This window comes from Ahaetulla prasina, chromosome 13 (assembly GCF_028640845.1).
Source record: "Ahaetulla prasina isolate Xishuangbanna chromosome 13, ASM2864084v1, whole genome shotgun sequence".
NCBI lineage: Eukaryota > Metazoa > Chordata > Lepidosauria > Squamata > Colubridae > Ahaetulla > Ahaetulla prasina.
The window spans coordinates 20,817,247-20,832,074 of record NC_080551.1 but is presented as its reverse complement, the minus strand read 5'-3'; the positions used below and the strand labels follow the sequence as shown (position 1 = coordinate 20,832,074).

The 14,828-nt window shown below is 46.4% G+C and overlaps 1 protein-coding gene across 2 annotated transcripts in view; it reads right to left on the bottom strand.

Annotated features, from left to right (window-relative positions):
• The window catches only part of ALPK3 (alpha kinase 3), a 43,940-nt gene extending 42,050 nt beyond the window's left edge, over positions 1–1,890 (bottom strand). For both annotated transcript variants that reach the window (XM_058156210.1, XM_058156212.1), the window contains exon 1: positions 1,570–1,890. In XM_058156210.1, coding sequence (XP_058012193.1) covers positions 1,570–1,730 — 161 coding nt within the window. In that variant the 5' untranslated portion in view covers positions 1,731–1,890. The remainder of the gene's footprint in view (positions 1–1,569) is intronic.
• Positions 1,891–14,828: the final 12,938 nt, after the last annotated feature.

Genomic DNA, 14,828 nt, shown 5'->3' with positions numbered 1-14,828 from the left:
CACATTTAAAGGGAAGAGCTCTCTTGGTCTACTCCAGAGGTCTTCAAACTTGGCCGCTTTAAGACTTGTGTACTTCAACTCCCAGGATTCTCCAGCCAGCATAGCTTTTGGTCAGGTCTTATTTTGGGGGAAAGACGGTACTAAATGCATCCGTCTGGCTGACAATCTTAACTGGGTCTTATTTTGGGGGGCAGGGCTTATATTACAAACATCTTGAAAAATCATGCTAGGACTTATTTTCCGGCTGGGTCCTATTTTAGGGGAAACAGGGTAGCAAAATTCCCATGATAGCAATTATTATCTTCCCCCTCCCCCACCTTGATCTAAATCAGAGGTCTTCAAACTTGGCCACTTTAAGACTTGCGGACTTCAACTCCCAGAATTCTGGAGAGTCTTAAAGCGGCCAAGTTTGAAGACCTCTGGTCTACTCAGTGCCACCCAGTTTGGTGCAACTTATTGCTCCTGGCTCAGCTGGGAGAGAAACACCAGCCTTCAAAACTGTACAAAAGAAACCCTCCAAGCTGTGTAGTTCAGAGCTCCTTCCCAAAAGATTGGCCCCGGGAGAAAACCCAGACAAAAAGCTGGTTTCTGTAGGAAGCAGCTAATTCAAGAAACTCTTCAGAAGACCCTTAAGACTTCCAAGAATGAATAGAAACACAGGGCATTTTAGCTATCGGGGATTCTAAGAGGCTGGAGAAAAAAATCGGCCCAGTTCACAGCTTCATTCAGAAGCGCAGAGTAAGCATCTGGTCACCTCCATCCCTCACCTTTTTCTCCCCTCCCCTCCCACCCCAGTCCTCCCCCCTCCAGCTCTGTGACTTAGACCCTTCAACAATCTGGTTCTTAGCCTCGCCCTCGCCCCCCTCCCCTTCAGATTGGGGGTCTGGTTCTGGCTTGCTTGGGACTCTGGTCGGTTTCCTTCACGAAACGCCCATTTTTCCAGCTCCAGAATCCTCGCCCCTTCCCTATTTCTTTAAAAGTTGGGCGGAACCTTGCTGGGACTGCGGGAGGGAGTGGGGGTCTTGGGACCCAGGGACTGGGCCAGGGCCGTGTTTGTGGGGGGCAAATCCTACAAGCAGCCTCAGCCCGACAGAAATAGCCCCTTTCTCTTTTTTTAGAGTTCCAGCCCTCCCAACGCCTTGTACTCTGGGGTAGCCTGCCCCTGCAAGAAGTGGGGTGTGAAGGGGAGGCTCCATTTCGGCCACTTGGCTTTTACCCAGAGTTCTCCCGCTCGCTTGAATCGGCTTCCTCCTCCTCCTCCTCCTCCTTCGGAAACTCGTTAGAGCAGCGACCCGCTTCCCCAACCCCTGAATCTTGTGGCCGCGAATTCCGCAAGTACGGCTCTTCCGACGGAGTCCTGCGTCCTACCACCTTCCAGCCTGATCCGTTGAGCGGGACAGAGGCTTCCCAAGCGAGGGACACGTTGGGACCCTCCGGAAAGCGCCTTTCCTGCTGAAAAAGACCCCTCCCCGGCGCCTGGCAAGGGGCGCAGCGCCCTTTGGCTTTCAAGGGGGCCCTGAAGCTTCCTCGTCCCCAGCGGATCCCTCTTTCCCCTCCACGGCGCCCTACCTGCTCTCGGGGCGCACGCTAAGCAGGTAGCTGCGCCTATCCGGCCGGTACTCCACCAAGGGTCCGTTATCCTCGCCATCGCTGCCGGGCCCGGGGCAGTACCCCAAGGAAGACCCGTTGCCCGAATAGGAGCGGCTTAGTGGTCTCCACCGGGAGCCCATCGCGATCAGCCGGCAGTGGAGCTTGGTCCGTCGAGCGGGGAGCAAGGCAGGCAGCTGCGCGCACAGGCGGGGGGTCCCGGGCGGCTCCCAGTCGGGGCTGAGTGCGCTGCGGGGGCCGCTCCGCGCAGCCCCAGCGCCGCAGCCGTCAATCACCCCGGGCGGGCCGCGACCCGGCTATTTATAGTCGGCCCACTTGGGGCCGTCACTCAGGCGGAGCCGAGGGGGCTGCCCGGTTGGGGGCTCGGCCAGTCGGCGCGGCCGGGATACGGCGGGCCCCTCGCGAGGCAACAGAGACCGTCCGGGGGTGGGAGGTCTCTTGCGCTGCAGGGAGGTCGCAGCCGGTCGCCTAAAAGGGTCTTTGACTCTCCTTTTTTTTTTTTTTATTTACATTTATATCCCGCCCTTCTCCGAAGACTCAGGGCGGCTTACAGTGTATAAGGTAATAGTCTCAATCTATTTGTATATTTTACAAAGTCAACTTATTGCCCCCCCAACAATCTGGGTCCTCATTTTACCTATCTTATAAAGGATGGAAGGCTGAGTCAACCTTGGGCCGGGCTTGAACCTGCAGTAATTGCAGGCTGCTGTGTTCTAATAACAGGCTTCTTACCAGCCTGAGCTACCACGGCCCCAGCGCTTGTTCCGTAGCAAGAAAACTGACCGTCCTTCCCACCCACCCCCGAACTCTGGATCGAGGCAAGTCCAAAACAGATAAAAGAATCACCGAGTGGGAAGGGACCTTGGAGGTCTTCTAGTCCAACCCCCCCCCCAGTGGTTCTAGTTCAACCACCCCTTGCAGTTTCTTGCCCTCCTTGTTAGGGTGGCGGCACCCCGACTGCCTCGCTCTTCCCCACCCAGTGTTGTCCTCTCCCTTTCGAGTAACCTGCTTACTTAACCGTGAAGACCACGAGCAATGTATTAATAGGAGCGCATTGGAGCTCCGGGTAGCTGGTTTTCAGGTTCTTTTCACTGGAGAGAAATGCCCAGATTTTGCACCTAGGCGATGGCTGACACAACTGTAATGACCTAATGGGTTGAGAACACCTGATAGAGTTCTCTAGGAGACAAATTTCTCTCTCTCTCTCTCTCTCTCACACACACACACACACAACATACACAAAGTGCAAGGAAAGTGGGATTAGGTCAGTGGTGAAATCCAAATTTGTTTACTACCGGTTCTGTGGGCGTGGCTGGTAGGCGTGGTGTGGCTTGGTGGGTGTGGCTTGGTGGGTGTGGCAGGGGAAGGATACTGCAAAATCTCCATTCCCTCCCCACTCCTGGGGGGAAGGATATTGCAAAATCTCCATTCCCAACCCACTCTGGGGCCAGCCAGAGGTAGTATTTGCCGGTTCTCTGAACTACTCAAAATTCCCACTACCGGTGCTCCAGAACCCGTCAGAACTGCTGGATTTCACCCCAGGGTGAGGTCCTGCTGTAATGGAACAGTAGCCTTGAGGTTATTTGGAGGATTGTTTCTTTGCATTCCTTCTATGTTCAAGATGCATTGCCCAGATCCTATTCTTTTGGGATACTCGGAGTATTGTTGGAGGACTACCTGGGGCGGAGGGGGTAAAAGGGTTAAAGCTAGCAATGGCCAACCTGTGATCCTCCTGTTGTGCATCCCCAAACCTATAAGCCCCAGCTAGCATGGGTCCAGCTTCCAGAACCTCACACTTGGCCCCTTCCCCATTAGCCCAACCGCCTCTCTATCGCATTTCTGGCTGGGATTGGCTCCTTTGGGATTCAGTAGGCCATGCAATCCAGCCAGCCAGTGAAATGACCAGATGACCTGTTCGGCTGTGAGGTTAACTCCGTTCAACCCTCCATTGCGTGAATGGAGCCAGTGGGTGGGTGGGGAGAAGCCCCCCAAGGAAGCGTTCAGCTCCTGTTGTTATTTTTTGTTTTAATTCTTGCATTACAATCCGATTCAACAAGACCCACTTTAAGCTGCATCATGTGCCGTGGGGTATGCCGGAGGGAGAGCTGAGCAGAATGTCTCTTGCGTCAGCGCCCTGGCTAGCTGCCCTCCCTGAATCTACTACCTCTTTGGATTCCCTGCCTTTGGCTGGTACACTTGTAAATTTTAGGAGCTGCGAAATGCAGCAGGCATGCCGGATGGGTTCCTTTTCTAGCGGATTAAAGAAGCTAAGAGTTTCTTTCCTTACAGCTTAATTGTGCGTGGCAGTTTTATGAGCCGTGTCCACGGGGTAGTGGGGTTGAGAGATGGAGGTGATTTAAAAGGGTCCGTGCAGGCAGCAGGATGATAAAACTCCTCTCGTGCATCAGGGAGGAATTATGCAGTTCACACCACGTCGACGTGTGCTTTGATCTTGATCCTTCTTTTAAAAAAGATACCTTCCTCCAAGGGAACCCTGGTCCAAATTTAATCTCTCTCTAGTCTCCGGGGGCCTGATAAAAGTCTCCAATTGTTCTTGGCTCCAGAATCAAAGCGAAACTTTCCCCTCTTGAGTTCTCTACCCTACAAAACTCCTTGCGATTTCGACTCCGCTTCCTGCAACCTATCCAAACAAAAACCATCCTTTGCAAATTGCAGCAGATAGATTTTGCAAAGCATGTTGAGTCACGCTGGAGCAAATCAGTTTTTGGCGTGGGCTATGTTAGGGAACGCCAATTTCAGGAAAAGTTTCTTCACTCTTAGGAATCTTCCTTTGGAAAGAACCCTTAGCCTATCCTCCCCGTCTATATGCACACACATACACAAACACACACGTAACACTGTGAAGGGCAGTGGTATCATCTTTTTGGCAGATGTTTGGAATCCCAAATGGAACAGGACTGGCTTCCTGTATCTTCAAGTAAGAGAAGCATGATCAATAACATCTGGCTCCATAGGATAATTGGAAGGGAATCCCTACTTCAATATGTGCATACGCTACAATATAAAAATATACACCCCTTTACAAATACTACAACCCCTCCCTACTCCAATCTCTTAACACACAATGTCTTGAACCACAAACTGAGCGACTTTAGCAGGCTTTTCACTACCCAACTGGGTAACGAAGTTTTAGCACTGATGAGATTCCCTTGTTGGGTAATGCAATGTTTGCAGAGAAAACAACCAAGCTCGGAGCGCACCAAAGAGCCCCTCATTTCAACCCTGAGCTACAAAATATTCTCCTTTATCACTAACTGCATTTTAACCCGTTGTGCTACATATACGAATCCAGCTTGAGTGATGAGTTTATCATTCAGGCTGTGTTGTCTGAACCCAGAGAATGGGACGAATGCAATAAACCAGTGGTCACCAACTGGTGGTCCGTGAGAAATGTTTGATGATCCACAGAAAAATTATTTGCCTTTTTTATATTGCACTAAATCAGGGGTCCTCAAACTACGGCTCCTGAGCTGGATACGTGCAATGAGTGCTTGTGTTGCTGCAGAGTGTCTCCCCCTTTGGGGTCTTTTTGTGTGGGTCAGAGGGGGGCAGAAATTCTGACTTGGGGTCTGCTTCAGCTTCCTGGTGTGGGGCTTTGGGCGAAGGCTGGAGGGAAGCGCTGCTGGTGGCGAAGAGCCGGAGGGCCTTGTTCCAGTGGGACTGCCTCATGGCCTGGAACTGGCTGACCATCTCAGCCCGCTGAGCCTCCGGGTGCCGGTACCTGGCCTTGCACTTCTGCAGGTCTTCCCTCTGCTTGGAAAGCCTATGCTCCTAGTCCTCAGTGAGGTGCTTCTGCTGAATCTCCTTCTCAGTCAGAGGTGCCCCTCGACGTGAGTGACATCGAGTTGGCCACGCCCACCCAGTCACATGACCACCTAGCCACACCTACCCACCCGGTCATTAAGCAGATCATCTTAGTGGTCCACGGGATTTAAAATTATGAATTTAGTGGTCCCTGAGGTCCAAAAGGTTGGGGACCCCTGGACTGAATCGTTAACCATGTGTGAGTTGGACATCCATATAAATTTGTTTTTTTAAAAAAAAAAAAATCAGGATGAAGTTAACCAGCCTAAAACTAGCTAAGTGCTTCTCTATCTTAGAGAGATTCTCTCATTGCATTGTTAAAAAGTGAGTTGGGGTCCCGAAACAGTCAACATGCATGAGAAGAGGCCTGGAACAGTTCAATCCAAGTCATTTTTTTTTCTTCCAAACCAAGAATTAGCATGTGCTGACCCCAGGTGGCAGCTGTGGGGATGTGGCTCCTCCAAAAAGGAGGAGTCTGTCTAATCAACAATTACACATAAGGCAGAAGCCCAAGGCTGCAAATGCTCATGCCATGTTTAGAAGCCATTACACATCTATTATGTCTGGATTGGTTCTGCAACCCAACAAGACAAACACAGAGGATCATTAGAACTGCAGAAAAAACCATGGCTACCAACCTGCCTTCCATTGAGGACTTGTATACTGCACGAGTCAAAAAGAGGGCTGTGAAAATATCTACAGACTCTCACATCCTGGACATAAACTGTTTCAACTCCTACCATCAAAACAACACTACAGAGCACTGCACACCGGAACAACTAGGCACAAGAACAGTTTTTTCCTGAATGCCCTCTGCTAAACAAATAATTCCCTCAACACTGTCAAAGTATTTACTAAATCTGCACTACTATTAATCTTCTCATTGTTCCCATCACCCATCTCCTTCCACTTATGACTGTATGGCTGTAACTTTGTTGCTTGTATCCTTACGATTTATATTGATATTGATTAGTTCCTGACTGCTTATTTGTATCCTATGACTATCAAGTGTTGTACCTTATGATTCTTGATGAATGTATCTTTTCTCTTATGTACACTGAGAGCGTATGCACCAAGACAAATTCCTTTTGAGTCCAATCACACTTGGCCAATAAAAAATTCTATTCTATTCTATTCTATTCTCACATATGTTGGACATATATGAAGGCAAGAAAATACAGGACGAAAATATGCACATGATTGGAAAAGACAATTAAGCAGCATATAGATTTAAAGCTAGAAATATTTTGATTAGGTATAACACCAGAAAGCTATGATAAAGGAACTATGTACTTAATGTTTCATATACTGACAGCAGCGAGAATTGTATTTGCACAATATTGGAACAAGGAGAACACCCCACCAGAAGAAAATATAATTTGGAAAATGTTGAACTGTGCAGAGATGGATAAATTGACATTAAACATAAAAGATAAAGGAGGCACAGACTATTATTCAACATGGGATAGGTTTTATCTGTGGTTAGGTATAAGAGATAGAAGTAGGAAGATTATTGTTATGTGTATGTAAAAGATTAATGTTATTTATGATTAAAAGCATGCTAGTATAATTATGATTACAAATTAGCTAATATAACTATAATTGCTATAATTACTATGTATATCTCTTTTATTCATTAAACATGAAACTCAGTCAACTGGACGTTCAAAAATGTGTCACAAATACCACTGACTGGTGCTAATGGTTGATACGGGTTGCTGCCAGTGTCCTAGATATCAACCAAGTATCTTCTTAAAATATATGAAAAAAGGACAAATATAAAAAGTGGAAAGAGGGGCAAATAACTAAGGCAGAATATCAGCAAATAGCCCGAGCCTGTAAAGATGAAGTGAGGAAAGCTAAGGCTCACAATGAACAAAGGCTAGCGACAAAAGTAAAAAATAACAAAAAAAGCTTCTTCCAACATGTTAAAAACAAGAAAAAAGTCAAGGAAACAATTGGCCCATTGCTGGGAGAAAGTGGCAAGAAGATGACAAGCAACAGGGAGAAAGCAGATCTACTTAACTCATTTTTTGCATCTGTCTTTACACAAAAGGAAAAAACAATCCAACCTATCAAAAACAGCACTACAAAAAACAGATTAGAAACACAAGTTAAAATAGGGAAGAAAATGGTAAGTGAACACCTGTCTACCCTAGACGAGTTCAAATCACCAGGACCGGATGGATTACACCCCAAGGTTCTGAAGGAACTGGCAGACGGATCTCAGAACCACTGAACTATATCTTTCAAAGATCCTGGAGCACAGGGAGCTGCCAGAGGACTGGAAAAGAGCTGATGTAGTTCCCATCTTCAAAAAGGAAAAAACAGATCCAGGAAACTACAGACCTATCAGTCTGACCTCAATACCGGGGAAGATTCTGGAAAAGATAATCAAGCAACGAATCACCGAACACCTAGAAGCAAACAAAGTAATAACCAAAAGCCAACATGGGTTTGTCAAAACAGATCATGCCAGACTAATCTTATCGCATTCTTTGACAAAATGACAAAATTAGTAGACCAGAGGAATGCTGTCGATATAATTTACTTGGACTTCAGTAAAGCATTTGATAAAGTAGACCATAACCTACTACTAGATAAAGTAGAAAAATGTGGGTTAGACAGCACCACCACCAGAAGGATTCGGAATTGGCTGACCAACCGCACTCAACGTGTAGTCCTCAACGGAACTACATCCACATGGAGGAAGTATGCAGTGGAGTACCCCAAGGCTCTGTTTTAGGCCCAGTACTCTTCAACATCTTCATCAATGACTTGGACGAGGGATAGATGGGGAACTCATCAAATTTGCAGATGACACCAAGCTGGCAGGAATAGCCAACACTCCAGAAGATAGGCCCAAGTTACAGAAAGATCTTGACAGACTTGAACATTGGGCGCTATCTAACAAAATGAAATTCAACAGTGAAAAAAGTAAGGTTCTACATTTAGGCCAAAAACAAAATGCACCAGTACCGTATATGTGGTACCTTGCTCAATAGTAGTACCTGTGAGAGGGATCTTGGAGTCCTAGTGGATAACCATTTAGATATGAGCCAGCAGTGTGCAGCAGCTGTTAAAAAGCCAACACAGTTCTGGGCTGCATAAACAGAGGATAGAATCAAGATCACGTGAAGTGTTAGTACCACTTTATAATGCCTTGGTAAGGCCACACTTGGAATATTGCATCCAGTTTTGGTCGCCACGATGTAAAAAAGATGTTGAGACTCTAGAAAGAGTGCAGAGAAGAGCAACAAAGATGATTAGGGGACTGGAGGATAAAACATATGAAGAACGGTTGCAGGAACTGGGTGTGTCTAGTTTAACAAAAGAAGGACTAGGGAGACATGATAGCTGTGTTCCAATATCTCAGGGGCTGCCACAAAGAAGAGGGAGTCAGGCTGTTCACCAAAGCACCTGAGGGTAGAACAAGAAGCAATGGGTGGAAACTGGTCAAAGAAAGAAGCAACTTAGAACTAAGGAGAAATTTCCTGACAGTTAGAACAATTAATAAGTGGAACGACTTGCCTTCAGAAGTTGTGAATGCTCCAACACTGGAAATTTTTAAGAAAATGTTGGATAACCATCTGACTGAGATGGTATAGGGTTTCCTGCCTGGGCAGGGGGTTGGACTAGAAGGCCTCCAAGGTCCCTTCCAACTCTGATGTTATGTTATGTTATGTTATGATGTTCTGAGTAGCACAGTTTTTTACAGTTCTGCTGATGTTATTGCAGGAAGCTGCAATTTCTTGATGTGTTGTGTAAAATTCTTGGACATGGTACCAAGTGCCCCGATGACAATGGGTATCACTTTCACGTTCCATCCATAACTGTGTAGTTTCAATGGCCAGGTCGCAATGGCATGGCTTGGCAGGGCATGGCAGGGGAAGGATACTGTAAAATCTCCATTCCCTCCTGATCAGGAGGGACTTGGGAGGCAGAGAATAGATGGAGGCGGGGCCAGTCAGAATTTATACTACCGGTTCTCCGAACTACTCAAAATTTCCACTATCGGTTCTCCAGAACTGGTCAGAACCTGCTGAAACCCACCTCTGGGTTATGCCCAAAGAAACACAAGTAATCCTTGATGTATGACCATATTTGGGACCAGAACCTCTGTTGCTAAGCAATGCAATTGCTAAGCAAATCGTGCCTGGTTTTATGAGATATGGGGTGTTTTTTTCTTTTTGCCACCATTGTTGCAAGTCTGGCTTCTCATCCCGGCTTATGGGCGGAGCAAGAAATTTGCGAGATTGATGCCCGCCTTACAAGATACACCAGATAGGAAACATGACCAGATGAGCTAATTCTACTTTATTTGTAAAACTACATGAACATGATACTCAGATGATACTCAGCTGTACCTTTCCACCCCGGACCACCCCAACGAAGCGGTTGAAGTGCTGTCCCGGTGCCTGGAAGCTGTACGGGTCTGGATGGGGAGAAACAGACTCAAGCTCAATCCCTCCAAGACGGAGTGGCTGTGGATGCCGGCACCCCAGTACAGTCAGCTGCAGCCGCGGCTGACTGTTGGGGGCGAGTTAGTGGCCCCAAAGGAGGTGGTTCGCAACTTGGGCGTCCTCCTGGATGGACGGCTGTCCTTTGATGAACATCTGGCGGCCGTCTCCAGGAGGGCCTTTTACCAAGTTTGCTTGGTCTGCCAGTTGCGTCCCTTCCTTGACCGGGATGCCTTATGCACGGTCACTCACGCTCTGGTTACATCTAGGTTGGATTACTGCAATGCTCTCTACATGGGGCTGCCCTTGAGGTGCGCCCGGAGGCTACAGTTAGTCCAGAATGCGGCTGCGCGAGTGGTAACGGGAGCCGCTCGTGGCTCCCACGTAACACCACTACTCCGTAGCCTGCACTGGCTTCCTGTGGTTTTCCGGGTGCGCTTCAAGATTTTGGTTACCACCTTTAAAGCGCTCCATGGCTTAGGGCCCGGGTACTTACGAGACCGCCTGCTGTTACCTTATGCCTCCCACCGACCCGTACGCTCTCACAGAGAGGGTCTCCTCAGGGTGCCGTCCGCCAAACAGTGTCGGCTGGCGGCCCCCAGGAGCAGGGCCTTCTCTGTGGGGGCACCGACGCTCTGGAACGAACTTCCCCCTGGCTTACGTCAAGTGCCTGATCTTCGGACCTTCCGTCGTGAGCTCAAAACACACCTATTTATTCAAGCGGGACTGGCATAATAGTGTCAAATTTTAATTTGGGGTTTTATTAATATTTCTAAAATTTTAAAACTAAATTTTAATATTCAGCCTTTTTGTAATTTGCTAGGTTTTAAATGTTTTAATTTGTATATATTTCGTGTTTTATCTCGGCTGTACACCGCCCTGAGTCCTTCGGGAGAAGGGCGGTATAAAAATTTAATAAATAAATAAATAAAATAAAATAAAAAAACAGCATTTTGCAAGTCTGAAAATACAACCTTCCCCCTTCCTGTCTCCTTTACAGCCCAAGGAACTTGGGAGGGTCTCTTCTGAGCTTCTTGCTATGTCCATATGACAGCTGTGGGCTCACCTGCCTTTTATCAGACCGCTCCAGAGTTGTATCTGCTCGCAAGATCATTCCCATAAATCATTCTACCAAAGCAGATAAGCTCAAACTTCTAGGAAATTATAGAACAATGCCCATTGACAGGGCTGTGGTAGATTAGTGGTTGTAATCTATCACAGCCCTGTCAATGGGCATTGTTCTATAATTTGGTTTGCCTGCAAACATTCCCAATGCCGCTTATTTCTGTAGGTAAGAATGCAAAGGAAGAGGCAGTCATCTAAAGCAGGGGTCTCCAACCTTGGCAACTTTAAGACTTGTGGACTTCAACTCCTAGAATTATGGGAGTTGAAGTCCACAAGTCTTAAAGTTGCCAAGGTTGGAGACCTCTGATCTAAAGAGCTGAAATGATGGAGAATGAGTTCCAATAAGTACTGCAGATGTCAGATGAGTTCAGGACCATGGAGAGCAACTCTGCAGCTATTGAGCAGACGTTATTCTAGCAGTATTTCCCAATCTTTCATATTTTCAACCTTTCCTTTTCAATATTTCATATCTATGGATTTCAAGTCCCAGAATCCTCAGCAATGGGGTACTGCTGACTTGGAAACTTGGGGTACTGACCAAGTTTATAACTTGGCCAGGAGAGTCCTTTGAGAAATCCCACTCAAGTGCTGAAGCTGGCTTTAAAAAACCCAGATACAGGAATTCCTCGACTTAACAATCCCAACTGAGACAAAAAAAAATTGTTTCTAAGTGAGACAGTGGTTGAGTTTTTCCCCATTTTACGATTTTTTCGTAAAATGTTGTTAAGTGAATCGCTGCAGCTGTTAAGTTAGTGAATATGGTTGTTAAGTAAGTGTGGTTTCCCAGTGGCTTGGCTTGTCAGCAAGTCGTAAAAGGTGATCACGTGACCTCAGGACACTGCAACCATCATTAATATGAGTCAGTTGCCATGTCTGAATTTTGATTACGTGACCATGGGGAGACTGCAACGGTAATGTGAAAAATGGTCATAAGTCATTTGTTTCAGTGCCATTGTAACTTCAAAGGGTCACTAAATGAACTGCTGTAAGTCGAGGACTATGTGTATCCCATTCTTGGTGGTTCTTGATATCTCAGGTGGCAAGGAGTGGAAAGGTGAATTGTTTTAGTGCCCTTCTTTGGCAAGATTTGGTTAATCAAGAATCCCACCACTGTTAGAACCAATGTAATTAATTTAATACATTTTTGAAGAAACCCACTACCAATAATTTATCCGGATGCTAAAGTAACAGAACAGGGGGGAAAGGTTTAATAGAATAGAATAGAATAGAATTTTTATTGGCCAAGTGTGATTGGACACACAAGGAATTTGTCTTGGTGCATATGCTTTCAGTGTACATAAAAGAAAAGATACGTTCATCAAGGTACAACATTTACAACACAATTGATGGTCAATATATCAATATAAATCATAAGGATTGCCAGCAACAAGTTATAGTCATACGGTCATAAGTGGAAAGAGATGGGTGATGGGAACGATGAAACAATTAATAGTAGTGCAGATTCAGTAAATAGTCTGACAGTGTTGAGGGAATTATTTGTTTAGCAGAGTGATGGCCTTCGGGGAAAAACTGTTCTTGTGTCTAGTTGTTCTGGTGTGCAGTGCTCTATAGCGTCGTTTTGAGGGTAGGAGTTGAAACAGTTTATGTCCAAGATGCGAGGGATCTGCAAATATTTTCACGGCCCTCTTCTTGATTCGTGCAGTATACAGGTCCTCAAAACTCTTAATTATGAGATTGAAGCAAAGTTCCTTGAAATATTGTCACATCAGTGTTCATTTACCACCACATGCCATCCAAGTCAGTAACAATTATTTAGAATGCTTTTGCCCTACTAAAAGAAACAGCATGGAAATTAGCAGACACATTACAAAAGGGCACATTTAAAAAGTTGGGTCTGCACCAATTTCGCTTCTTTTACTATGAATGCTAATACCCTTGCCGCAGAAGGGCATGCTTTTACAACATGTTTTAATGACAAATTCTCCAAGATATTGGATGAACATTTTGCATCTAACAAGACAGCTTTGAATCCAATATCGGCATAATATTAATGCAATCCCCTGTGCATTTATTCAGAAGGAGCCATACCGAAAACAGTGGAGTTTATTCTCAAATAAATGTATACAGGAAGTCTTGACCGTAGGGAGCCTGCCCATCATGGCCCTAATTCGTGAAGCTCATAAACTGAGTCACTCACCTACTCCCCATGTTCTTTGAAGAGTCATGACGCCCACGTATGATTTATCACTAGACATAAGGGCAATGTGCCCTCCTCATGAGGCATCGAGAAAACCTTCAGAGTTAACCAGATTTCACCCAAACACAAGCACAGATGGCAATTTCAGAAATACACACACACACAAATTAAAATCTCTTGGGTTTTCTGCTTGCATTGAGATTTTTGTGTCTATGTACGCGCACCTCAGTGTCAGGCTGATGGAAGAGGGAAGCGATTAAACCCGGGGTGAAATCTAATTTTTTTTGGCTACCGGTTCTGTGGGCGTGGCTTGGTGGCGGGGTCATGTGACTGGTTGGGCGTGGCTATGTGACTGGGGGATCAAAAGACAGAAACTCACTAGCAATGTCCTGCTGGAGCAGGGTTGGACTAGATGATCTCCAGGTCCCTTCCAGCCCTGGATTATCCTCTGAAGCTGCGTCTAGTGCCAGGTTTGTACTCCTTCCTTCCTCTCCTCCTCCCTCCCTCCCTTCCTTCCCTGCCTCCTTTCTTTCTCTCTCTCTCTCTTCAGGGAAGCCTGCTGGGAGGAAAAACGGACTCCTACCCCCCGCCCTGTTTTTTAGCTAGCACCCAGCTGAGCTGTGTGATCATCAGGGTTTTTTTTTTTTTTACTTTTAAAAGCATTTTTTCAACTGGGCATGTGGGGGGGGGCAGGGGATTTTTGCTACCGGTTCTCCGAATCAACCGCCGCCATCGCTACCGGATCGGGCAATCCGGTCCGAACCGGGAGCATTTCACCCCCGGATTAAACCCTACAGAAAATTGAGATAAAATGTGCTGCAAGAAGTCCCTGCTAGGATGTTCTCATTTTGGGCAGAAAAACAGTCTAATAAACTGCTGTTTCAACCTGCAGGGAAAAAAAACAGAGGGGGAGCTGTAGAGTTTTTTTGTCAAATTCAGTGCCACTGGAAAATTTCCGTCGGTGTTTTGTTTAGAGCAGTGTTTCTCAACTTTGGCCATTTTAAGATGACTAAACGTCAACTTCCAGAATTCCCCAGCCAGCATAGTGGGTAATTCACCCATCTTAAAGCTGCTAGGATTAAAAATACCTTTGTATCAGGGGTGAAATGCTACTGGTTTGGACCGGTTCAGCCGAACAGGTAGCGACGGCAGCATGAGGCTCCGCCCACCTCCCCGATGTCATTAAGTAGTCTGTTTTTGACATTCTGCGCATGCGCAGGCAGCTTTGCGCATGTGCAGAAGGTCCAAGCATGCATGCGATGTGTGCGCACAGCAAGTGCACTTCCAAACCGATAGGGAAGGTAAGTCGATTTCACCCCTGCTTTGTATCTTTTATTGTCGTTCAAGCTTCAGGTAGCCATAATTCTTCACATCATCATTTCCTCTGCTTTTCTGATTCTTAGAAGCTCTTGTGTGTCTTGATGTGATAGCATGAAGCCAACATCTCTTCTTTCTGTCTTTTTTTTTGTATAGTCTTTGACTAAAGCATGGCTGGTTGGGGAATTCTGGGAGTTGAAGTCCCCAGGTGTTGTGTCCTCCTCACCTCCATCCGAACGATGGCTTAATTAGCCGGCTCTTATCAGCTCTGGCAGCAAAAGAATCAGCGTCTGCCAAGAGCCCTCGATAGCTGCCAAGACGCTGGTGAGTCACAA